At 37.5% G+C, this 26,847-nt stretch overlaps 1 protein-coding gene across 1 annotated transcript; it reads right to left on the bottom strand.

The window, feature by feature from the left end:
* Positions 1-319: 319 nt before the first annotated feature.
* On the bottom strand, positions 320-26,594 carry LOC127415150 (intraflagellar transport protein 81 homolog). The gene is made up of 18 exons (XM_051653748.1): positions 26,185-26,594; positions 25,830-25,933; positions 23,553-23,733; positions 23,267-23,356; positions 21,961-22,026; positions 21,286-21,396; positions 21,073-21,157; positions 20,052-20,215; positions 19,449-19,544; positions 15,779-15,925; positions 9,972-10,121; positions 5,896-6,024; positions 5,416-5,505; positions 5,188-5,274; positions 5,002-5,073; positions 4,829-4,914; positions 2,097-2,142; positions 320-823 (listed from the first exon to the last, which is right to left on the bottom strand). Exons 1-18 carry the CDS (start codon positions 26,326-26,328, stop codon positions 641-643), a joined length of 2,031 nt encoding a protein of 676 aa, XP_051509708.1. The 5' UTR covers positions 26,329-26,594; the 3' UTR covers positions 320-640.
* Positions 26,595-26,847: the final 253 nt, after the last annotated feature.

The raw sequence follows: 26,847 nt of genomic DNA, 5'->3' as shown, positions 1-26,847 counted from the left end.
CAAACATAAAAACAGAGGAATAAAGCCCAGTAAAACTGAAGCTTTGGTCGTCAACTAGCCTAAATGTCATCTTACTTGTTCAAAGTCATATCCAAGTAAACTGTTTATTAGGCTACTTTAGCTCTTCACTGATGGAAACAAAAGGAGATCCAGCTGAATTCCTAAATTGGACAGCTATTCTGCCCAAGGTCGTGGATGTTGTTTCCTAAAATAACTTGTAGCGGGTGCATCAAAAGTGATACACTTTGTAGGGTGTTATCTTTGGACACATAGACTAGTGCTCTGTTCTTAAAGACGTGTCAAAAACGAGACTAGAGACTTGTTGGAAGTTGATGGGTCAGAGAATTTGCACCCTTTTATCCAGACAACACTAAGGATATGTGTTCTTTTGCTCTTAACCCTAGAAAACAATAAGATATCTAAAAAAGTACTTACAGGTATTGTAACAGGGGAAACATTTACATTTCATAGAACAGATTGAGAGTAAGTGAAGAAAGTAATATTGAGAAGGAATGCTAACTAACTGCTGTAATAATAGTGTAATAATTAATATATTAACTGCCTGAAAGACAAACATACAGAGTTACAAACGACTGAAATAGGAGCGCGCTATTAAAACATTTTTACAAGGAAAATGGCATCACAGAACCAGCATATCCTTGCCAACTTCCTGGATGATGTGCCCAATATGTGCTTGGCTCTGAGCCTTGAGGTAGCACTGTTTCTTACACTCCAACAGCTTCTCCAGATCTTTCCACATCTTCATCTGTTTCATATTGGGCTCCTGGTTCTCTCGCACCTGCTTCAGTTGCTGACGTAGAACCTGCGAGTCCACATAGACACAACGTCCATCAGCTTTCAGTAGACCTTTGAACAACACTCATTATGTTACCTGCTAATGCTAATTTGAGATAAAAAAAAAAACTATAATTTACATATGTTCAAAGCATGGTTGGCACACACACAAAAAAAAACTGACCTATGAACCATTATCTGAATTTCAAATTCTTGCTGAGCAAATACATTTGTTGTAGATTGGGGGCCTGGGTAGCTCAGCGAATATTGACGCTGACTACCACCCCTGGATTCACGAGTTCGAATCCAGGGCATGCTGAGTGACTCCAGCCAGGTCTCCTAAGCAACCAAATTGACCTGGTCGCTAGGGAAGGTCGACTAGTAAAAATATAGATTTTCCAATGCATCGCAATCTTCATTCTAACAATCTCAACATCGATTCTTAAATCCCATCTTTCACTTTGCGCGGCAACCCTCTACAATGCAGAGTAAATCACTCGCATATGCAACCAAAATGACTGTGATTTCACTCACCACTGATTGAGTAGTATTGTGGTGAAAAAGTTTAGCACCAAGATCCTTTTAGTGCGTGTTAAGAGTTTGGTTTGACTCGTTCTGTGTATTCTGTGTCCAAAGATGCAATCCATTCATCATTGAATAGTGTCTCTAGAGCTTTCTGTTCTTTAAAGTCAGTTGTTCATCAAAAACAACAAAAAATAAACTTTTAATTCTAATCATATTTAGCACGGATGTGAATCCAATCTCATTAATCGCTCAACTGAAACACTTAAGCCGGTATTCTTAAAGAGACAGTACCGTTTAAGCATTCTACATATCAATGTAAATACTTGTAAATAGTAAAAATTTAATACATGACGGTAATACATGAATACATGATGACAGAAATTTCAAGTCGATTATGAATAGTTTTGCACATCCCTATTGTAGACATGTGCCCGCAGTCAAATCTGGCATAACTCACAGGCTCAGAATGCCTCTAAAGAAGCAGTAAACTGTTAAAGGACAGGTTTGGCAGTTACTCTTGCTGAGAGATTGGACCACCCGTCGTACATCAATGCAATCATTACACAAGCTTTGTTCTAACACTGGCACAAAGTGGTGTGACAGTGATGGCATGCTCCACACAGTTTAGCAGAAATATTGCAGGGGCCAGGCCTCCACTCTTAACTAACACCAAGTTGACCCCGAACAATGAGACAAAGACAGTACAAGGGAAATCAACGGCCTAAGTTATGAGTCACAGAGATTTGACAGATAGTCAGAGAAGATGGTCTCCTCACCTTGCCCAAGGACTCCTGATCAGCTGTGTTTGCAATGTACTTCTCTCTGCAAGAAAAATATATATAATAATTATTTTAAAGGTATAGAACCAGATTCTGTCATCATTTCATTCCCAACCCATATAACTGCCTTTTTTCCATGGAACACAAAAGGAGAAATTTTGAAGAATGTTCTAGCTGCTCTTTTCCATACAGTGAAAACAAACAATGACCAGGGCTGTCAAGCTCCAAAGAGGTAAAAAAAAATAATAAAAAAATAAATGCCATAAGTAGTCCATATAACTCGGACACTACATCCCAGGTCTTCTGATGCCATATGATAATTTTTGTTCTCAAATTTAATTTATGTATGTGCATATTCAAACTTGGTGCATGATCCTGAAAAGAAGCTTTAGAAGACTTCAGAAGACTTGGAATATAGCGCACAAGCTATTTAAACTACATTTATGGTGCTTTTATCATGCATCCACGTCAATCAAACCGATCGCAACAGAGAAAGGGAGCACAATCATTTTGATTAAATGCGGTATAGTAGTCATGTAACATCATATTGTGATTTCAGTTTCAACGTAATCAATTGTGCAGCCTTCATGGATATCAAACTGATGTCTAAGAAGTCCAGTCTGCAGGTTTTAAAGCATGTTAGATGGTTTCCCCTCATTATGTAAGTGCATGTTGTCAGCGCGAGAGAACCAATTCTCATGCTGAAAGCTTAATCTATGAATCTGCACTGCACGAGAAACAATTTTAAGTTTACAGATGACTGTCCTATATTAACCCTTGTGCACTGTTTGTTTTAGACTCACACTTGTATTGTTCATGGCCAAATAGTTTTTTGGGGAAGGGGTTATGCTATTTAGATCTTATCTACCTTTCCATTTCTCAATTACACCATTAATTTGCAAATGTATATAAGCAAATTTATTTTAATTTCACTACAATAAATACCTACACTTCTATAAATTGAATCTTGAAGAAAATATGAGAATGTGTCATGTATTGGGGGCAGATTGCTGCCATCTGGTACAAAAAAAGAACATCATGTCATGATAAAAATAAACAGTGGATTCATTCCTGGTTGTAACAAGATGAATTTGTGTTTGTGTGTGTCTTCTGAATTGTGGGTGTGTTATGGTCTCACCCATGCATTTGTGTGTGGGTGTGTATGTTATGCATTGTGGCTGAATTATTGATTTTATTTGAGAAATTCCAAAAAAATTGCTCTGTGTTAGAGTCTCACCCATTCATTCCTGTATGTTTATGTGTTTGTGTGGGTGTGAGCACATGTGTTCTGCTCACCCCTTCATTTCTGTCTGTGTGTGTTCTGCATTGTGGCTGAATTATTGATTTTATTTGGTCTCGCCTATTCCTTTCCTACGGTCGGTCAAATCTGACTACGAACAACACGAAGTGTCGCTATTTTTGTAATGTGGCCTAAACACATCGAATCCAGTCCAAATTTTTGTGTGTGTTTTCTGATGGCAAATGTAGGTAAAGTAACCAAGCCTCGACCCACTCAGATGAAGCATACCATTTTTATTAAAGAAACAAAATTGATTTCAGTCAAAAATGACCAAACAGTGCAATAATGCTGAATATTTGATGGTCTTGACAATGCCAGATATAATGTCTGATTTCACCACTAAATTTATAGTATGGCAAACATTATTTTACTGGATAAGCATACACTCCCATTAAAAATGTATTTTTGAAACAAAAGTTAATCAGTGACACTACCATTTTAAAACTACATTATTAATGTAAAATATTTAAAATGTATGTAATCAGTGACAGTGTGCAAGCATATGTATCTAACTTAATTCTATATTTTCAGCTGAGCAGAATTATTAAAATGTATATTCTGGTGTCACCATTGCCCTATTCTGGGCTGATTTTTAGTCACTCTCCATCCCTGATGAATCATTTTGCACCTTAATTAACAGTATGTTAAGTTTTACAAGTAAAGGAAAGGAACTGTTTTACATGTCTTAAAAGAAATATTCAAACTTTACTTTTTTTGATTCAGGATTTGTTCAGGATTTGAGTATGAATTCACGAATTCAGTATTGTGAATCGAACTGAAACATGAGATGAGTGAATCGTTACACCCTTAATCATTTATGTTTTTAATAAATATATTTAAATAAAACAGAGGAAATAAAATGTCACATTTTTATCCAATTATTTTAAGAAATAATAGAATATTAATCAATTATCAAAATAATCGTTAGTTTCAGCCCTAGTTAGCTGCCAAGATCTTTAACCATAAAGCTACCACCCACACGTTTAGCACGAATACTGCAACATTTCAAATGTGTGGGCTGCACAGATAAGGAATGGGTAAATAGCTACTTCAGGCAATACTGAAACAAAAGAGATAAAAGTTGTGAGCAGCAGACAGTCGTGCTGAGAGCTGCAAACTCAAATGAGTCTCTAAGAGATCATTTGTTTGTCAGATATGATGCATGAACTCATGTATTTGTGCATGTCTGTCCGTTTACTGGAGCTTTGAGTGTTTGCACTGCAAAAAGAAAGTGTGTTTTTTTCTTGAACTTTCAGTAAAATTATCTAAACATCCTAAAGCAAGATACGTTTACTTGAGAAGCAAAATTGCATATGATGTGAAGACTTGTTTATATCTTCAAAAATACTGTTAATGACTTTATTTATTTGTTTATTTTTTGCAGTGTAAGACAGTGGTTTATAAAGCATGTTTATCTCCAGTTTATTACCTGAGAGCTGTCCTCCGCACTTGTAAGTCCACTGACTGACTAATCTTAATCTGATCTGCCGCTCTCTGCATCTGGCTTTCGATGATCTGTAAGAGAGAAGTTGGGAAAAATTGTGAGAGAAAAGCATAAAGCATAAATCTCTAGTGTCTGTCTAAGAGGAAAATGGTTTTTACCTCTCTCATGCAGTTAATGTAGTGATATCGGCTTTCATCCTGTATTGTCTCCTCCCTAAGTGTCCTCACTTCCTGTAAAAGATCATGATATTAAATCACTGTCCAATCATTAAACATATTGCATTTTACTCTATGCTAAGTTATTATGGGTGGACCAGTCCATGTTGAAGCTGAGACCCATAATACCTGTTCTAGCTTTGATCTGTTGCTCTCCAGTCCTGCGGAACATGTGTCATACTGAGCCTTTTTTTGCTCATACTCTGGAGCCAGCTCCTGTTTTAAGAGGTAAAAGAAAAGCAAATGTGATTCTGACAGTCACATTTAGAGCTGATATGCTGATTGGCTCTTTGTAGTTGATGGTGTTTCTCAGTATGGGAAGAGAAACATATGACTTTGTATCTCCAGTACTCTCACCGCATGTTCCTGTCTCAGAGCTCTCAGGTCCTTTATCAGTGGAGAAAGAGCAGACTTCTTCTCTGCTATCATTGAATTCAGCTTCTTTACCTGAAAAAACCCCCACAAAGCTTCTTCATTAAAGAAGATTTTCCAAGAGACAAACATCAAACAACACCTTTTAGCTAAAAAGAAGCTCATTTAGGTCAGTTTAATGGTGATGTCGTATATATTCTAGTTTAAACTTAGCTTTTGCCAAAATACATTCTACTGACTCTTTGTCTGGTCAAAATTAAAGTAACACCCAATGGGAAGTAAACTGTATTTAGGGTTTTATCAGAGAAATCGCACAATCCGTGACTAAATAAGCTCCTCTAAGATTTATAACCTTCCCAACATAATATGTAAAATATTATATAATATGCAAACACTAGGCGAAAAAAGTCTAACTTCAAGATGTGAGCCAGTGCATCCTCTTCCAATCTGCCTGTGCCTGCTCACCATTTCAGACATGTCGTCCAACGTTCGTCCCTTCATCTCATCCAGTTCGCTTTTGATAGCTGAAACTCTCTCCAGCTCTTCCTGAGTATCGCTGTAGCCCGAGATTCCCTGCTGAGCCTCAAGAGATTGCTGAACACAAGAAAACAATCAATGCATTAATAAAACAAAGATTCATTCCACTCATAAATTCAGTTAGATTAGGTTACTAAAAGGCCTCTCAGTTAGATTATTTGCTTGTAGTAAACAATATATGTTACCAAAAATCAACGCTTTAACTACAAGCTCCATAATTTCAGTGCACAATACAAAACAGGATTTAAAATAGTAATTTTCTCTTCCTCTGACTTTTCTCTTCTGCAGTTGTAACCAAGGTCGTGCGGGCAGGATAACATGATAATAATAAATAATATTAATAGGTCTGTTGATTTACCACATTAATTCAGTGCGATTAATTATATAAAAGAATTATGCGTTAAAAAAATTAACACAATTAATGATGTCCCTGAACCGTAATACGGAATATTTCAACCATCTGAGCAATTCAAGCTTGAAGTACCACCTGCTTTCAGCAGGGGGCTGTAGGCAAAACGCGCAGCTGCACAGACAACAAACCATGCTCACAAGCGACAGCACAAGATAAGAACGCGTTCTTGCATTCGAAAACAGCTACTTGACACGGCGACATAAAAATGTTTTGTTCATGAAGCGACGAAACCAAAGTGTGAGGCATGTGTACATTAACCTAAGCTCTTATAATAAATCTATATCGGACAGATTGACGAATTAAATTGCAAAATGGACTGTTGTGGACTGTAGGCAGGCCAATGACAGGCATATGTTCAAAAATATGAAAATAAACAATATATTGCCTTCTTTTGTATTGTTTTTATCAACAATTTATTCATCTGCCACAATTATGTAATGCATTTGAAAAAATAGTATATATATATATATATATATATATATATATATATATATATATATATATATATATATATATTAATGAAATATAACTATTTAATAATTCTATATTGAATTATTGTTATGTGGGTGGCTTTCTCAGCAATAAATGTTTTGGCATGTCATGAAAGTTATCAGATTAAAAATTTTAATCAACTGACAGCCCTACATATTAACCAATAATCCATTCAATAGTGATCCGATCACACCCAGATGGATCAAATTAAGTCTAATATTATGATTTCCCACTGAGTATTCTGTTTTACTCCGAAATACATCACAGATGTTAAATGCGGTTTCAGTTTATTTATTTTTTTGCAATAAACATTCACATTTTGTACAGTAATATAGTTCTTGTGTGTTTCTGCATGGCCAGTGTTATGTTAGACACTTTCTGAACGGTTGTGCTTGCACAAACAGCCAGGACTAAGTGCCAAAAATGCAAAGCATTTTGTTCTCTGGGTACAGAAGTGACTTCACAGATCAAGCTCATACTAGTGGACATGTTTTTTATTATGGAGCAGAAATTTGCTGAGCACATTATATCCTGTGAAGTTTATATGACTATTCATATGTTGAGGCCTCAGTACAACTCAACAAATTAGCTTCATCTAGACATTTTAGTCTAGTCAGGGAAAATGGACATCCACTGTGCAAATTTGTTGCCATTCCTTGATTTCTAGTGGACAGTGACACATCCTTTGTTTACATTACCAGTCCAATTTTGGTTTCTTATGATTTTAAAAACCCTATTGATTTTAAAGGCTTAAGTTTGAAGTTAGTTTTTCAGACAAATATATATTGTGCATATGAATCTCTTAGTGTGGGGGCCTGGGTAGCTCAGCGAGTATTGATGCTGACTACCACCTTGCAGTCGCGAGTTTGAATCCAGGCCCGGTTGCTAGGGAGGGTAGAGTCACATGGGGTAACCTCCTCGTGGTTGCTATAATGTGGTTCTCTCTCTCGGTGGGGCGCGTGGTGAGTTGTGCGTGGATGCCGTGGAGAATAGCGTGAAGCCTCCACACGCGCTATGTCTCCGCGGTAATGCGCTCAACAAGCCACGTGATAAGATGCACGGATTGACGGTCTCAGACATGGAGGCAACTGAGATTCGTCCTCCGCCATCCAGACTGAGGTGAGTCACTACGCCACCACGAGGACTTAGAGCGCATTGGGAATTGGGCATTTCAAACTGGAAAAAAAAAAAGAAAAGAAAAAAAGCCCAGATTGAGCTGAAATCTAAGCATGGCTACTTTCAAGGTTTAACATTTGTGGTCACTACATAATTTCCATACTTTCATGTGTTATTTCATGGTTTTCATGACTTTACAATTATTCTTAAATGTGGAAGTCCAAATTTTTGACTGGTATTTTACATTTGACCTGTCTAACTTTTAATACGTAACACTCCTCACGCAAGACATGAGGATACACCTTATTGGCTACTGGTAATTTATTTGTAATGCTTTCGATACTGATGCACTTTGCTCATGACATAACATGTGGAAGGGAACGACCATATCTGCAGGGGTCTGATTGACGCCTAGGCTGACAGCTTTGTTTGAGTGTGAGAGGGCAACAGAAGATCAGGTGCCAAGAGGAGGGGTGGCCCTTGTTTGTGCGTCCAACTGCACAATGGAGGAGGAAAATTTCCCATGCTCAAATTTTTTTTTATAAATGTTGGACGCAGACAGAGAGCAAATGTCATGATCACAAATAGCCCAAGCTTAGCCTTTCTGCGTCAAATGGGGTATCAGAAAGTCAGAGGCAGAAAGCGTTCAGAGGTGTGAAGCCATTTCCAGGAAGATGCTGTAACTTCGGTGTTAATGCCATTTGAATAGACAGAGACAGGTAAGAGGAAGGTAGATCATGTACTAGTGCATGTAAGATGGTGAAATGATAAGCTGAAATAACACTAGTTGAAACACTAGTGATGTAAGCAGAACAAGTGTGATCTGTGGAGCTTATTTCTGTGGAGATAATGGGTTGGTGACACATCATAGTGTATTGGGTCTACAAAGAAAGGGACTTGGGTTAGACAATAATTGAAATCACAGACAAGGTTTGATTTTAGAGGCTATTAGAGACAGATATTTGGGAGCAGAGTACACTGATACTAAAAGTGAATACAATTCAATTGTTTTCACACTCTTTGTTTTGTTTTGCTAAGATATGGATTTAACCACTGGAGTTTTATGCTGCCTTTATGTGCTTTTTGGACCTTCAAAGTTCAGGTCACGATTCAGAGCATGTTACTCTCATAGAATTATGCCTGACATTCAACAAGGACACACTGTAGTTAATGTGCAAAAGAACATATAAGACACAAATGGTCTGTATTTCTATTTTTCTAATGCACTGCATAAAGCCCACTGAAACAACCAAATTCTTATGAATGGGCTGTCTTCATTTATATTAACGTTGCTTGACTGGGAATGGAATATATAATACTACGCAGACAGCGCAATAACCGGATTAGAACCTCAGAATTAAACTGCACTTGACCAAACCCATTCACGCTTTGTGCACACCATTTCACCAACCCACTAATGCCCAAGAAGTGTTGCATGCTTGCACAAAAATACCAAAACTGCATGGCCATGCCCACTGATTTTGCGCGTATGACGTATAGCATTGCACTGACATAGCGTTTCTTAAAATAGTGCCTATTATGTTGTCACCTGCCCATATTCCTAATAAACATTCAATTTCCTCTGTCGCCCAGAGTAAACAATTTCCACTCATCTCGAAAATTATGATTGTATGACAATCAAACAAATGATGTCATCCACAGCTATTCACTTCAACAAACTAGATTAGATTGCTTTCATACCAATTGTGAACCACACACCAGACCCCTGTTTTCAAGCAGACTTGGGTGCAGTTCCTTGAATTTACTCAAGTTTTGAAAACCACTTTTACATAAACCAAACAAACCAAACTCTGATGTCACATTAGGACTCAGGTCTGAACCAAAATTTCTAGTGTGAAAACACGCTAGAGTTTCAATGTGCAAGAATAAAGGATAAGGTAGAACTGAGGTCTAGGGCAGTTGAGGACTGGGTGGAGATGCCCATGAGGGTGTTTGGTAAAGTGTTGAAGGTCAGTGTATTTACGAGCTGCTGTTGTCCAGCTGTGTGTCGTTCCCTCAGGATCTCTTCAGTCCTCTGGAGAACACCATACTCCATCTTCAGCTCAGCAATTTCCTGACGCTTTTTCTTATACGTGCTGCTCTTGCCACGCATCTTGGCCACATACCGCTTAAACTAAAACAAAACAAAGAGAGAAGAGACAAAAATCTTAATCAAGAGATTAAAAGATGAACAGTAAATACTCAAAAAATATACCCAGTAGGTTGTAAAAAAAACTCAGAGAACTCACAGACAGTAATTACTAAATACCCAGGAAAAAACATGGACAGTGAATACTCAAAAACTTCCCAGAAAATAAAAAAGAAGGTAAATGGTTTTTAAATGTGCATTTTTCCACTAACGCTGATGAAACATCATACTGAATCTACAGTGCGAAACACAGCATGAACAATGAACAATTCCTTAATAAATTACTCATATGAGCCGGTTCTTTTGAATCTACAGCGGCAAACACATAGTGCAACCAGTGAAGTCTGATTCCCGAACTAGTGATTCATATAAGACAGATCTTTTTGGTGAATCAAAAACACTCGGGAGTGGTTACTGAATGTTATGTGATTTTTAAGACTCCTGAAACTTGGGGCCTGGGTAGCTCAGCAAGTAAAGACGCTGACTACCACACTTAGAGTCGCAAATTCGAATTCAGGGCATGCTGAATGACTCCAGTCAGGCTTCCTAAGCAACCAATTGGCCCGGTTGCTAGGGTGGGTAGAGTCACGTTGGTTTAACCTCCTCGTGGTCGCTATAATGTGGTTCTCGCTCTCGGTGGGGCACGTTGTGCGTGGATGCCGCAGAGAATAGCGTGAAGCCTCCACACGCACTAGGTCTCTGCGTTAACGCGCTCAACAAGCCACGTGATAAGATGAGCGGATTGACGGTCTCAGATGCGGAGGAAACTAAGATTCATCCTCCGTCACCCGGATTGAGGCGAGTCACTATGCCACCACGAGGACTTAGAGAGCACTGGGAATTGGGCATTCCAAATTGGGGAGAAAAGGGGATACAAATCCCCCCCCCCCAAAAAAAGACTCCTGACACTTAAATCAGGCAGTGACTGGTTGTTCAGATGAAAATGTGTAGTTAAAGATAAGCCCACACACACATTATGAGTTTTGTTGTAATAAGTAGGATTTTATATAAAAAAATAGGTCCCACTTTATATTATGTGTCTTTAACTACACTGTACTAACATTAAAATACAGTACAGTGTACTTATTGTGTAACTACATGTTCTGCAAATTCTCACAAGATTCACATTTGCTGCTACTGAGGTTAAGGCACATGTAGGGTTAGGGTTTAGATTAGGTTTAGGGTTTAAGGTAAAGGTTGGGGTAGGGTTAAGTTTAAGTTTAGGATTAAGGGTTAACAGTGTACCTACAGATGTAATTAAATGCAGGTACTTTAAATGTAAGTACAATGCAACAACATGTATGTACACAATAAGTAGATTGTATCAAATGCTTAAGTACACAGTAGTTAAAGACACCTAATATAAAGTGGGTCCAAAAAATTAATTAATGAAATATGTGCAAATATTTTGTTTGTTAATATATTTTCAGCAGGACAAATGATTGGATTGCATTTTTGCCTCTAAAATGTCTTTGAAAAGTCATTAAATAGTCAGTGTAAACACGCCTTTTGCAAGAACTGTATTTAATTTATCTCTGACTTGCTATATCTGCTCTGTTTAAATCTGAAATGATCTCATAATTTGGCAACAAACTGCATTATTATTTCCAAATATTTATTCCTCAAAAGTAATAATCTTTAATACAATTATTAAGGAATTGGAATCATTAAGAGGAATCAGAATCAGAACCAGATTCATTCTTTATGCTTCCCATCCCTACTCATGGACATTAAATACTCAAACACTGAAAAGGAACTCAACATCATAAAAGATGGCCAGAAGAATTGTCTGTGCTATGAGACAAAGAGAGAGTGATATTTCAGAAGAGATAAACACAGATCACAGATACAGTGATCACAGGCTCTATGAGCATATCCCACCAATTACAGCAAACAGAGCAAAACAACTGTCTCCCACAGGAAAATGGTACCAGCTAAAGGTGTTTGCATGTACTTGGTTACGGGGTGCAATCAGACAAAGTGAGAGGAACATTGTGGCCATGGCTCAATCTCTGGTAAAGTGTGGGGAAGGAAGAACCTCTTGGAAAACACAACTTTGAGGAATGAGGGAGTGTGAAGAAGGGGCAAACCAGGGTGCCGCTGGGACATCTCTGTAGATCGCAACAAAAGAAACCTGAGCCTGCAGGCATGCAGCCAGAGGGTCTAAAAAACATCTTCATCTGTCAACTCACTCCATGGCTCAGGCTATTATTCTGTTGGTACTGCCAGTGGCTATAAATGTTGAAAGGCACAAAAGAGCAAACTCAGAAATCACACAATGTGCTGTACGTCACTAGGGGCACACAGATATTGTGTGTGAGAGTTTATACATTGTGTATTTTGGGACAGCAAGGGCAGACAAGGTTGGAGTGGTTTGGGAGGGGGTCAGCAATAATTCTGTGCTGTTCTCTTGATTTCCTTTAGTAATAGTGACAAATGAGCATTTACATGCAATAAGTGCTATCTATCTATCAATCAATCTATCTATCTTTCACCATAGTCGAGTCTTAATTTGTGTCCCATTGCTCTAAAAGCCTCTCTTCCCTTCAGGTTCCTACTTGCATAATGTGCCACACGTTGACCATTTACATGTAAGCATTTGGGAGACGCTTTTATCCAAAGCAACAATGCATTCACAGTACATTTTATTAGGATGTGTTCCCAGGTAATCAAACTCATGACCCTTACATTGTAAGCACAGTGCTCTAACAGTTGAGCTACAGTACACCATACATGGGTATTGTGTATCTCAGCCACTCAGACTTACACATCCCTGTCACATCTATACATACACACACTCTCTCTATAGTTTCAGCTATCTATCACTTGGCTGGTGCTGTTCACGGTTGGATAGGCCATGGACAAAAATGAGCCTTATCATGGAGAAGCTGATAAAATCGCAGGAAGCCCAAGATGGGGGTAGGGATGAGGGCTATTTTAGCCAGGGTGCCGCTCCATTTGCTTGACCTGCCAATATCTCTGCACCAGGGCAGGCTGGGAATGGAACATCTGCAGAGTGCAGACAGAGAGCAAAGGAGGAGGACAAGACAGCACACAGGTCTAGGACACAGACCTGCTCATCATTAACAGTAACTCTGGGACATATCCTCGGTAAAACTGTAAAAAGGCTGCTGCTTTCAACCTAGAATGGAGCTGTAAAATAGTAACACATTGCAAGAGTGATTTCACAGATGAAGTGCTTCTGAAATGGGTCTCTGACGTTTGTGTATACAGGGACACATTTGTTAATCATACATAATTCATGATAAGATTTGCTCTTTTGGGCGAGACCACATTCAAATGTACATCTTAAAAGTAAGAATATTTAAATATTCATTAAAGAAACCATATTCTACACTTTTTTTATTTTTAGCATTTTTTTCTCTGAAGCTGACTTTAAATGTTAGCAGACTGTTGCATGAAAAACATATAGTTTTACATGACTATATATCAGTGTCAGAATTAACCTTTACACTAAAGCCCAAAGTATTCTCAGATTTTGATGTGAACACTCAGCATCTGCGTAAAGTCGAAGGCGAGCCTGTCAATACTCTATATGACTGTGCGCACATTTACGGATGGCTGACGCATGCACGCTATGACTGCTTTGAGTCACCGGACTACTTCTCTTCAGGAGTTTAGACCCATAAAGATGTCTTTATAGTCCTTTATGCTCAAGTTATACAAATGCAGGTATCTCCAGACCTCCTTAAACACACACTTTTGACGTACACATCCACTGTTGTTGTTTTTACCTTTGTCTTTTGAAGTTTACCAGCAATTATCTTCTTCTAGCACTTCTTTGTGACAGCAATGGCTCAAATGTGAATGTTACCACCTTGTGGACCCACTAATTAGCGCAAATAATTGCAGGCGCATGCGCATTCTGTGCGTTCAAAAATCGGGCTACGCGCGTTCAATGCTCGTGCACTCTGCTGATGACGATATCAGCATTCGGGTCTAAAAGAAGTATACTTTGGGCTTAAGAGACAATATTTGCCCCCTGGACTGGATTTTCAGGAGGCATTTTGTTGCTTTATAACGGCATTTTTTTTCTAACCATTTAAAAAAAAAAAAGCTAATGTGGTTAAATCTTGAAAAACAAAATATAAAATAAAATATACACTTTCACAAACTATATATACAGTTAAGTGCAGAAGTTTGCATGCCCCTTTTGTTTTATAAGCTTTCACGCCCTTTTCAGAATGTACACAAATATAAGAGATAAAAGATCATAGTATATCACTACCTTTTAGAAGATACACAACACAACATTTACTCGAATTTACACAAATCCTCCTGTTCAAAAGTTTGCACCCCCTTGGTTCTTCTTGTGCTGCTTCTTGAGCATTAAAGAAAGTTTGCACCTTTTATAAAAATAAGTGTGAAAAGCTGAATCTCAACAAATCTCATCATATAGCCACTGAAGAACTCAAATGTGCAGAAGATGCTGGGAAACCAAAGAATGTACAGTATTTGGGAGATTTTTCTCAAGAAAAGTAGACAGATTCACTTCTCAGGACAAAGAAGGGACTTTTGAACAATTATGACACAAACAGTTATTGATCATCTACAAAGCAACACATCCATCATATTAAGAATCAAAGGAAAGTAAACTTTTGAACAGGATCATTTGTGTAAATTCAGTTACTATTTTGTCTTGTGGAATATATGTGAGTATCTGTTACATCAAATAGCTTCTTCAGGGCAGTACTACATAAAAAACAAAATGCAATTTTCATGATATACAGTATATATGCAATTACCCCCACCCTTCAGTATTCCCCACACTCTGTGATGTCATGACAGTGATGCTAAAGTCTTAAAGGAGCCGTGCGTCTTTTGCATCATGTGCGATCGGTTTATGCAATCGGCCAAATTACCAATCACCGATCGAGTCATAGGACGTGAATATTGGCCGATACCGGTCAGAGCATCCCTAGATATAACTTTACACAAAAAAGCTTAGTATGTAATTTTATCACATTAAAATCGTGCACGTATATTGTTTATGTCTTGTGGCTATAATTTTGAAAAAGTGAGTATTTTAATGTTTACAGGTTGGCCCCATTCACTTCCATTGTAAGTGCCTCACTGTAACCCAGATATTTTGGGGTTTTTTTAAGGAAAGGAGGTGGCAAGTCAAAATGTATTTTTGTGGTGATCAATATTGTGCCACAAATGCTGTAGATTGAGCTTAACTTGTATTGAACCCGTAATATTCCTTTAATGAAATAGCAGCCTTTTGCGGTTTAATAATCATACTGTTGAATATGGAATTCAGGAAAATAGAACAAAAAAAAAAAAACAGGCATCGGTATCTGCGAGTACTGAAAAGGAAGTATCTGTACTCGTTCTTCAAAAAATGATTTTGAGACATCCCTAGTTATGGACGGAGGCTATTTTCTAATGAGCATGCATGTTTTTGAGTAAATTGACAGGCGAAGTCTCTAACAAAAATATGATTGGCTCTTTTAATCTGTAAGGTGGGACTTCCATTCCTATAGCCATCATGTTACGATTTCTCCCATTCATTTGTATATGAATGACTAGTCTCATCCTTATAAAATCTCTGGTACACAATGAAGCACATGCAGCAGTGCATCTACGTGTTGTGAATGGTGAGTGTGCGTGTTCAGTACCTCATCACCCCGGATCAGCTCCGTTCCGCCCCGCTCTCGCGTCTGACTGCTCTTCATGTTTAGTTCTCTTTCTATAGCCGCCAGCTCCTCACGGGCATCCTGCAACTCCTCCACCTTGGTCTCCTTCTTACGAACTATAATAGCGGCCTAAAAACAACAATTCATAGCATTTTAAAGTTACTCTTCAGCAGCTTCTAGCTTTTTTATTGGCAGTGAAAGTGGAGAGATGACAGGAAACGATTGAGAGAAGGCAGTGCTTACTGGATCGGAACACAATGCGAGCAGGATTTGAACGCTTGTCTCCTACATGAGCACCAGAACTAAGAAAGATCTTAACCCTCCTATGGTATTGAAAAAGTGCACCTCACTTTGTTATTCATGGTCTGTTTTGACCGTAAAGGTCAGACGTGTAACCCTTTTTTTTTTTTTTTTTTTTTTTTTTTTTTATGATGATGATGATAATGATACCATTTCTTCATTCCTCAACTAAGAACAATAAAATTATGCATTTCTTTTGGGATTTTATGCTAATTGGATTTTATTTACATGTACATTTCTCAATTTTACCAATAATTTGCATATACAAATAAGCAAATTCTTAATTAAAAAAAAAAAAAAAAAAAAAAATCAGAACCTACACTTCTATAAGTTGAAACATGAAGAAAATATGAGAATGTGACATAAATTGGAGGCAAATTGCTGCCATCTGGTGAACAAAATATAAATAACATGACTTGAAAACCATGTCATGCCAGTAACAGCCAGTAGATGGCTGTGGCCACCTACCGTGTAGTCGGATGGCATGTTGTAACCTAATTTTATATTTTATCACAAGATATGCATTTGGATATACAGGTGCATCTCAATAAATTAGAATGTCGTGGAAAAGTTCATTTATTTCAGTAATTCAGCTCAAATTGTGAAACTCGTGTATTAAATAAATTCAATGCACACAGACTGAAGTAGTTTAAGTCTTTGGTTCTTTTAATTGTGATGATTTTGGCTCACATTTAACAAAAACCCACCAATTCACTATCTCAAAAAATTAGAATACATCATAAGACCAATAAAAAAAACATTTTTAGTGAATTGTTGGCCTTCTGGAAAGTATGTTCATTTACTGTATATGTACTCAATACTTGGTAGGGGCTCCTTTTGCTTTAATTACTGCCTCAATTCGGCGTGGCATGGCGGTGATCAGTTTGTGGCACTGCTGAGGTGGTATGGAAGCCCAGGTTTCTTTGACAGTGGCCTTCAGCTCATCTGCATTTTTTGGTCTCTTGTTTCTCATTTTCCTCTTGACAATACCCCATAGATTCTCTATGGGGTTCAGGTCTGGTGAGTTTGCTGGCCAGTCAAGCACACCAACACCATGGTCATTTAACCAACTTTTGGTGCTTTTGGCAGTGTGGGCAGGTGCCAAATCCTGCTGGAAAATGAAATCAGCATCTTTAAAAAGCTGGTCAGCAGAAGGAAGCATGAAGTGCTCCAAAATTTCTTGGTAAACGGGTGCAGTGACTTTGGTTTTCAAAAAACACAATGGACCAACACCAGCAGATGACATTGCACCCCAAATCATCACAGACTGTGGAAACTTAACACTGGACTTCAAGCAACTTGGGCTATGAGCTTCTCCACCCTTCCTCCAGACTCTAGGACCTTGGTTTCCAAATGAAATACAAAACTTGCTCTCATCTGAAAAGAGGACTTTGGACCACTGGGCAACAGTCCAGTTCTTCTTCTCCTTAGCCCAGGTAAGACGCCGCTGACGTTGTCTGTGGTTCAGGAGTGGCTTAACAGGAGGAATATGACAACTGTAGCCAAATTCCTTGACACGTCTGTGTGTGGTGGCTCTTGATGCCTTGACCCCAGCCTCAGTCCATTCCTTGTGAAGTTCACCCAAATTCTTGAATCGATTTTGCTTGACAATCATAAGGCTGCGGTTCTCTCGGTTGGTTGTGCATCTTTTTCTTCCACACTTTTTCCTTCCACTCAACTTTCTATTAACATGCTTGGATACAGCACTCTGTGAACAGCCAGCTTCTTTGGCAATGAATGTTTGTGGCTTACCCTCCTTGTGAAGGGTGTCAATGATTGTCTTCTGGACAACTGTCAGATCAGCAGTCTTCCCCATGATTGTGTAGCCTAGTGAGCCAAACTGAGAGACCATTTTGAAGGCTCAGGAAACCTTTGCAGGTGTTTTGAGTTGATTAGCTGATTGGCATGTCACCATATTCTAATTTTTTGAGATAGTGAATTGGTGGGTTTTTGTTAAATGTGAGCCAAAATCATCACAATTAAAAGAACCAAAGACTTAAACTACTTCAGTCTGTGTGCATTGAATTTATTTAATACACGAGTTTCACAATTTGAGTTGAATTACTGAAACAAATGAACTTTTCCATGACATTCTAATTTATTGAGATGCACCTGTATATTTAGACATTATCAAACTATTATTTGTCAAAGTTTAGCATTTAAATTGATTTGAAGTGAGTTTTTGCAGTTAATGTCATTATGCTTGCAATCAAACCTGACCATGACATAACAAAGACACAGAATAAGCATTTTATTGTGTGTCTCTCTCTGTGTGTGTGTGTGTGTGTGTGTTCTGCATTTATCGTCTCACCCCTTCATTTCTGAGTGTGTATGTTTAGCATTATGACTGATTTATTGTTTTTTTGGCCAAATGTGGAAAAAAAAAAGGCTCTGTGTTATTGTCTCACCAGTTCATTTTTGTGTGTGAGTTGGTGTTTATGTTTTGCACTGAGGATGTTTTAGAGTCTCACCCTGTAATTTCGGCATTGTGGCTGATTTATTTATTATATTTGACAGATTTTTAAAAAATGCTTTTTTTTTGTCTTTCCTATTCATTTTCAATGGTTGGTCAGTTCTGACCGTGAATACCAAAGGTGTCACTTTTTTTTTTTAGGACCACTTAGACTTATTGAATAAAGCCCATTTTAATTTTTTGATGTTCAGATGGCAAATGGAGGAAAAGTCAACAAGTCTTGTACAGCTCAGATAAAGGAAACCTTTTTTATTAAATGAGGAAAAAAAATTCTGTCAAAAATGACCGAATATCATAGGAGGGTTAAAATAAAATAAAGAAATAAACATGAAATATTGATATGATTCAAAATTGAAATTGCAGAGTGAAATCAATTAAATTTACAACAATTACAGTCAATTTTACAGATTAGCGAGCATTATACAAAGATATTTGACATCAGAATGCCGCTACTGACCAATCGGAATAATGTATTCCAGAGAGCCACATAATAAGCTATGAGAATAGACATCTGGCAATTGCATATGAAACAAATGCACACTGTCGTATTAGCTTATCAGAGAACATCAATCATTCTTTCAAGTTAAAAGACACACAGGACAACACAACCACCTTTCCGTACCAGCATGAAAGCCAGAGGTCACATGATCACCTATACCCTGTGTTTCCATTCTGGGCAGCTTGGGCTTCAAAGGCTTAAGGGGCAAACACTAAATCACACATTACGAATTAAAGAAAGCCATGCAAAAAATTTTGTTTAGAAATCACAGTCCTGCTCAAAATAAACCTCTCCTGTCGGGTAAATTGTGACAAACAACACTTGTTTAAGTTTTCAAAGACTTCTAATATAGGTGATAAAACAGAAAGATGACACCACACCTGCTGTCTGAACAGAGAGAGTTTATCATCCATTGGGTCATTCCGCATCATTCTTTTCTCGATCAGCTGATTGAGCGCGGTGTTGGTTTCTCTGATCTAATAAACAAAAGACACATTATCAAGACACAGCTTACAGTGATGTAATATTACGACGAGGTAGTATGTTCCAATATTTCCGTACTGTCTCACTACACAAAGTATGTACTTTTTAGCGAGTATAAAAAGTATGTGAACTGAAATGCTGCCTGTGTGTCTGTGTGCTTTAATTGGATAGATCACAGAAAAATGCTAATTCTGTAATGACTGGCTCACCACCGTGTTGTTCCAAACCCGTATTAATTTATTCCTTCAGTGGAACACAAAAAGGTGATGTTAGGCGATATTATTGTTGTTCCATCCAATGCAAGTAAATGGTGACTGAGGCTGTCATTCTGCCTAACATCTTCTTTTGTGTTCCACTGATGAAAGAAAGTCATATGGGTTTGGAACAACATGAGGGTGAGTAAATGATGACAGAATTTTCATTTTGGGTTGAACTATCCTATTAATACTGTTCTCTGCAAGGATTTGCATTAAAAGCAAAATCCATGCATTCAGGCTGACCTTGTCCTCTAGCTCTCTCAGTTCTGAATGGCCCATGGCTGGCTCAGATGCCACCTTCTGTAGGTACTGCACCACTTTTCTCATGTTCTCCAGCTCTCTGGGCAGCTTCTCAGACACCATGTAGGTGTTGAACTTGATGTCCTCATCGAGTCTCTTCATGAGGCCTGTAGATTAGGATCACATTTCTGTTACCTTACAAAATAAGTTCTAAAGCAGTTGTTCTCATGGGGGTGTTCAAAAGATGCCAGGGGGCGCTGAGAGCAAATTAGTAGAGAGGAGAGCGTTAGGTTACAAATGGGGGGCGTTTATAACTCATAATAATCAAATCTATCGTCAAGATCCTCTTTGCATTAAAACGTTTATCTAGACTTGGAGTATATCAGTTGGTTCTCAATTATATGGGTTGGTATGCATTTGTACCGCGGTTCATCTGATTCTGAAGTATCTGGTTAAGCAGCGTCACAACCTCCGCTAATGCACCTTTATGGCTCTGTAGATAGATATGGCTCAATGGACAGAGCAGTGTGAGGCAAAGAAGTTGCGTTTTTACCCGCAGACTGGTCTCGAGCGCTGAAAACGTACAGCTCTGCAAGAATCAATGAGATGCAAGGCGCGAGAAGCAGAAACGATTCAAATTCGGCACTGAATTCTACATCATCACCCTTGAATTTACTATAGTAACACTAACTGTACTTTAGGCAGAAATAGATTCATAATACATATTATCATATCACTACTTCAGCTCTATTAAATTAGTCAAAGGCTGCATTAGTGGAGTGAGGGAATATAATAAATCTTTGTTAAAACTTTAACAAAATATTTATATTTTGTATTGTATTATATATTTTGCATTTTTGCGTTCATCAAAAAAAGGTTGAGAACCACTGTTCTAAAGTGATCACAGCTCATTTGTGATGTTGCATATTCACTAACCACTGCACCATGGCTCCAACACTAAGTCACTCTGGGACAAGTGCACAAATAGGATACTGTGATTTTCTCTACACATTGGAAGACTTACTCTCTGGCTTTGCATCTGCGGCTGCTTGCTGCAAGTCTTTGAGCTGGATCTGAGATCTTTGCAGTCTCTGCTCAGCCTGAAAGAGCTACACCAAAGACAAAACACAGGTTATGAAGTCAGAATGTTCAATGGAATGTGTTTGTTCGAAAGTGGGTCATGTTTCATGGGAATTGATTCTTGACATATTCAGAGAAGTGTAAAGACTGTCCCTGCCTGGTTCTTCTGCTCCTGTTTCTGATGAGCAAGAGACTGTTCTCGTTCTTTTTCCACTCTTAACTGTCTAGCCTGTTCCAGCATGCTTTGGTGGTTTGACACTGCCTCCACCTAGTGGACAAGAAAAGCATCACATAGGCCCTGTAAATCAACATGGAATAACCTTTTTCACATTTTCTGTGATTATTTGGGGGGGAAATTTGCAGAATTATGTATGAATAAATGTATGAATAGATATGTCTAAACACATGAATATTTAAATAACAAACATGTATAAATGTTACATTTATTATTATAAATATAGAAATATATTTTTTATCATTTAAAAAATGCAAATATTTACTAAATTAGACAAACATAAATATTATCTAATCAAAAATGTATCTCAAAATTCAAATAACTATGAGAAATTGTTTTTTATAAATTAACATGCAATGTTAAAATTTCGTGAATGAGAGATGTTCAAATGTGATGGAATTTTTATCATAGCTTTGTGAGTGCAAATTCTGGGTGGGCATTCTGTTAACTGAGATTATGGGGTTTCCTTGTCCTCTCAGACACCTTTTTAAGTAGTGATCACCACTATAACAGTGCCCTCTATTTTCGTATTTTACAGTGATTACACATGATTCCATAATTTTCACAAACACATTCTAAAGGATTTGATGTCCTTACCCTCTTTCTAAGACGATCCACTCTTTTGATGAGTTGGTCCTTCTCTTCTTCCATCACCACAATGTCCTGCAGCAACACATTATTATTATTGTGTAAATAATATGGAAGGCTACATGCAGGGTCGGATTGCGAGACAAAATTTTACAGGGAATTGCAGGTTTAATGCATCCCACTAAACATAGGTTTCACAATAGATATATAATATATCTATTATTATTTTTATTATTATTATTGATTTATATAAGGGTTTAATAGGCTACTTTGCGCATAAATAGAACAGATTGACCATGCGCTATGACACACTTGCTGATGAAATTGATGACGCATTTAAATTGTTATAATACACGACACACAACCTCATTTACTCTCGGGTGCTGATCTATGCAGCTGGATGGTAAATAGGCTAATATCAAAAACAAAAATGGGTTAATTATTTAGTTAACAATCATTCGAAATCAATTTTCACACATTTTTATAGAGAAGGTAAACTTCATTCATTTCAGCATTGCATGGTTTGAAGTATTTCCAATTATATGACACAACTGCTCCTATTGAGGCCCTTTGGAACATTGCAATTTCAAATCCAATACATAATAAGATCATACACAACTAATGCCAAAAAATCTCTCGCCTTTAAGTTGTAAATAGTCATTGTAGGAGATCAAGTCTGTTTTTCAGGAACTTTAGCACAAAGCTTCGCTAACATGCCACTTATAGGAAATGGCAGAGTAAGGCACTCAAGAACTTGTAGGCAAGCCCAATAACATTATATGTTTTTGCATTTGTCAATGTTGTTTTACAACTGTTTTCCTATGTAAACATGCGCTAGACGGACTTCTTTGACCGTTGTGCTGCGTCATGCTGTGTTTCGGAGCCTTTTGCAGGAGCGCCGCATTTTTAAAACACCATGACAAATTAAATGATAAGAAATGCAGACACCTGTGTTCTGTTCTATTTGTTGTATAGTGTCAATATTTGTTAGAGTAAGGGCGCGTTCGGTGTGAACTTTCTTCGATCCTCTTTGATCTGATGACAAAGATGGGCACGTGAAACATTCAGGAATGAAGCATTATGTGGGTCATTTCTTCTTTTCAAAAATAAATATACTGTAGAGCAATAATATAATATTTTAAAGGAAATGTATTTGTTTAATTTGCTATTTTTTATTGATTTATTTTTATATCACAATGTGCATCGGACAGCTAGCGGCCTATCGGCCCGCCGGACCAATGTGAGAACTCTTCGACCCTGCTACATGACCAGATGGGACCAAACATGTTGACACTAGCAATACTGCTTTTCTTACCCGTCGAATCTCAGCTGTGGAAAAACCTGAGCTCTTCAGCTGTTCACACTCTTTGTGGATGTTCTTGAATCCCTCTACAAGCTCCTCATACTATGAAAACAATGGAATAAAAACATCCAAATAAAACTGACCAAAGCACACAAAACAAACTTATATTAATCTAAAATTAAACATAAATACAGAAATCTACAGAAGGGACTTTCCATAAAAAGGCTATTGGGGTAACAGGTTTGCAGCTAGCTAGTTATTAGTATTTAAGGTTAAGCCTTATGTTCAGTAGGCATACCTGCTGGTAGGTCTCAGCGATGACATCATCCTGAAGAAACTCAGCAGGCACCTCAAGTTTCATGAGAAATCGGGCTAGGTACGCCCTCTTCTTCAACTCTGGAATCCTCTGTAACAGCCAGTGCAAAATGGGGTGCACCACAGGCTTATTGCCTGTCACTAAACCTTGACGGAAACTGCTTCTGTTATGGAATATAAATTTACAAGGATGAGTGGATTTGTGAGGTGCTTTAAAATGCACAAGTGTCCCCTTTCTTTCATTTTTCTGCTATTGTGCCCATTTTTCCTTATTCAAAATATACAGTTTGTGTATGTAACATTGCAGTATAGACATCTACTGTCACATACAAATTCCAAACTCACATATTTTGTTACTGTATGTAAAGAGATTAATAAAAATACATGTACATCTTTGTGATTTTTGCTCATTGTAATGTAGGGTTCAACAGGGCTAAAGGCACCTTTGACTTTATTTGTTCCCACAACATAAAATAGCAAAAAACTACCACAGTACTTTCCTAAACACCTGTTTGTCACTATACACTGCTAAATATTCCTGATCCAACAGATTACTGCGTGCAATGTCTAAAGTTTGATTTGAACGTCATTTGATCTAATATTTAATCATTTTAAAATGTTGCTCATTTATGTAGCTAATGAGAATCCCAGAAATTATTATATTTATTTTCGACAAAATACTTATTTATAATTTTAAGTTTTGTTGAAGGTGATTAAATCAAAAGTTTTTTCATAACTGTCCAATAAGTGAAAAGATAGTATTTGGGGTAAAAAGCCCCCGTTGCAGGGGCTACAGGATCCTATCAAACACACTGATTTTCTTAAGTGGGGGGAATAGATTTGTTATGAAAAATGTTCAAAGTGGGCTCACATTGACTGATCCAATAACAATGGAGATTTATTTGTTTATAGAATAAATGAGATGTTATAAAATGCGAAATATTATTGAAATTAACTGAAAATGGTTTACCCTTTTCTGGAGTGGTAAAGTTGAAAAAGTATTATCTTTATTTGTTGTCTGAATAATATTTACCTCAGTTGATAAAAAGTTAAAGTTACCACTTTAACTTTTGTCCCTATATTTAAACAATATCACTATAGTGTGCGGTGAGTTGAGCGTGGTTGCTGCGGTGGATGGCGTGAAACCTCCACATGTGCTATGTCTCTGTGGCAACGCGCTCAACAAGCCACGTGAGTTGCTTGGGTTGACGATCTCAGACGCGGAAGCAACTGGGATTCGTCCTCCACCACCCGGACTGATGCGAATCACTACGCGACCACGAGGACTTAAGAGCACATTGGGAATTGGGCATTCCAAATTGGGATAAAAAAAAAAACTATAACACTCATGGGGGCCTTTTACCCCAAGTGTCAGGTACAAGGCTCTCACCACCTTTAAAAAAAAATTTATAATCAAAACAACCTTCCATTAGTATTTCTTTCCACACAAATGATGTTGCTTCATCAATATTCAATGGAAAAAATATATACTTTTTCAATCTTGATACCATTTGTGAGCAGAAAAAAAAAGTACATTTTCCTTAAAAGAATATTCTGGGTTCAATACAAGTTAAGCACAATCGACAGCATTGGTGGCATAATATTGATTACCACATAAATTAATTTTGACTTGCCCCTCCTTTTCTTTAAAAACAGCAAAAATCTGGGTTACAGTGATCAGGCACTTACAGTGGAGGTTAAAGGGGGCCAGTCTGTAAACATTAAAATAATCACTATTTCAAAAGTATAGACACAAGACATAAACAAAATGAGTGTTAACATGATTTTAGTGTGATAAAATTGATTGCTAACCTTTTTAACCGTAAAGTTATAGTGAATTTTACAATGTGATATCACGATGTGATATCAACAAACCCTAAAACTAAAAAATGACTGTAAAAATGACGATTTAACCCACTTTACAGCTCAATAATACAGTTTTAACAGAAAAAAAATTAATGTAAGTGCTTTTATAAAATTATAGGCTTCACATTTCTGCCTTCAAACTGTCCAAAAATTGGCCCCATTCACTTCCATTGTAAGAGCCTCACTGTAACTTAAATTTTTGCTTTTTTTTTTTTTAATAAAAGGGACAAGTTAAAATTAGTTTTTATGGTACTCAACATTATGCCACAAATGCTGTCGACTGAGCTTAACTTGTATTGAACCCAGGATATTCCTTTAAGGTGTGCCTTTGACCTCATTGTACCCTACATCTTAGTGCCTTTTATTGTGTACAGTTTTTCACGTTTTGTCTTACACTTCAGAAATGCCTCCAGAAGGTTTGTATTTCATCATCCCCAAAAGAGTGAACATTCTCTTGGCTGTCTGTTCAGGCATTTCCTCACGTATATCAATTGCTTGCTAAAACACAAGACAGAGAGGTTGAGATAAGATTAAGTGTTAAAAGCAGGTGATTACCTACAAATAAACTGGACAGGTAAGTCAGGATAGTTCAAGGTCAAAAATGGAAATGTACTTTAAGATGATATTACAAATAGACATACTGTAGATAAGGTAAACAGAATTATAGATATGTACTTTTTCATGCTAGGAAGATAAGGAACATGCTGATATTCAGCATCAATATTGATGAATGTGATATTTTGACTCACCTTTGGATCAATTTCGGCCAGAACATCATTTAAAGTCTGCAGTAACTGCATTGGCTCGAGTGAGTCGAAGGTTATGAGATTGAAGTTTTTCTTAAACGGCTCCCTGTTGAGCTGTTCAACGATAAATCTGAGCTGTTCGCTCATTTTGAAGGGTTTGTGGGCTTTAAACTCGAGTAATATAATATTGATAATTACGGAAAACTGACAAGCCAGTTATGTGTTGGGAAAAGAGCTTATCAACGAGCTAATTACTGTCTATTTCTGTTTAATCTTATCAAACGATGCGGCGAAAAAGTGATGATAAATACATTTATAAGCTGTGTAACTGTGTGTAAAGCTGACATCAACAAATCCTGCCTATGAACCGTTACGCCAGGCCTGGTTGCTAACGGGAAGTTGGTCTTCTTCTTCTTCTTGGTTTTTAACGGCGGGTTGCATCCAACGTAAATGGCGCATTACCGCCACCTTCTGCTCCGGAGTGTGGAACAGAGCTTAAATTATACCTATCAATCCTGTTTTTCTTATGAATTCAAAGAAAGTTCTACTGTTTTTCCAACTTGACATATTTGTTAATTCCTTAATACTGCACTCCTTAATTCCATTCTTCATCAGCTCCTCCATCATATATTTCATATTTAGTGCATTCAGTAATTACATGTGATA

The sequence above is a fragment of the Myxocyprinus asiaticus genome, chromosome 24 (assembly GCF_019703515.2).
Source record: "Myxocyprinus asiaticus isolate MX2 ecotype Aquarium Trade chromosome 24, UBuf_Myxa_2, whole genome shotgun sequence".
Taxonomy (NCBI): Eukaryota; Metazoa; Chordata; class Actinopteri; order Cypriniformes; family Catostomidae; genus Myxocyprinus; species Myxocyprinus asiaticus.
Note: the sequence above shows the minus strand (reverse complement) of the source record. Positions and strands in the feature narration are given on the sequence as shown.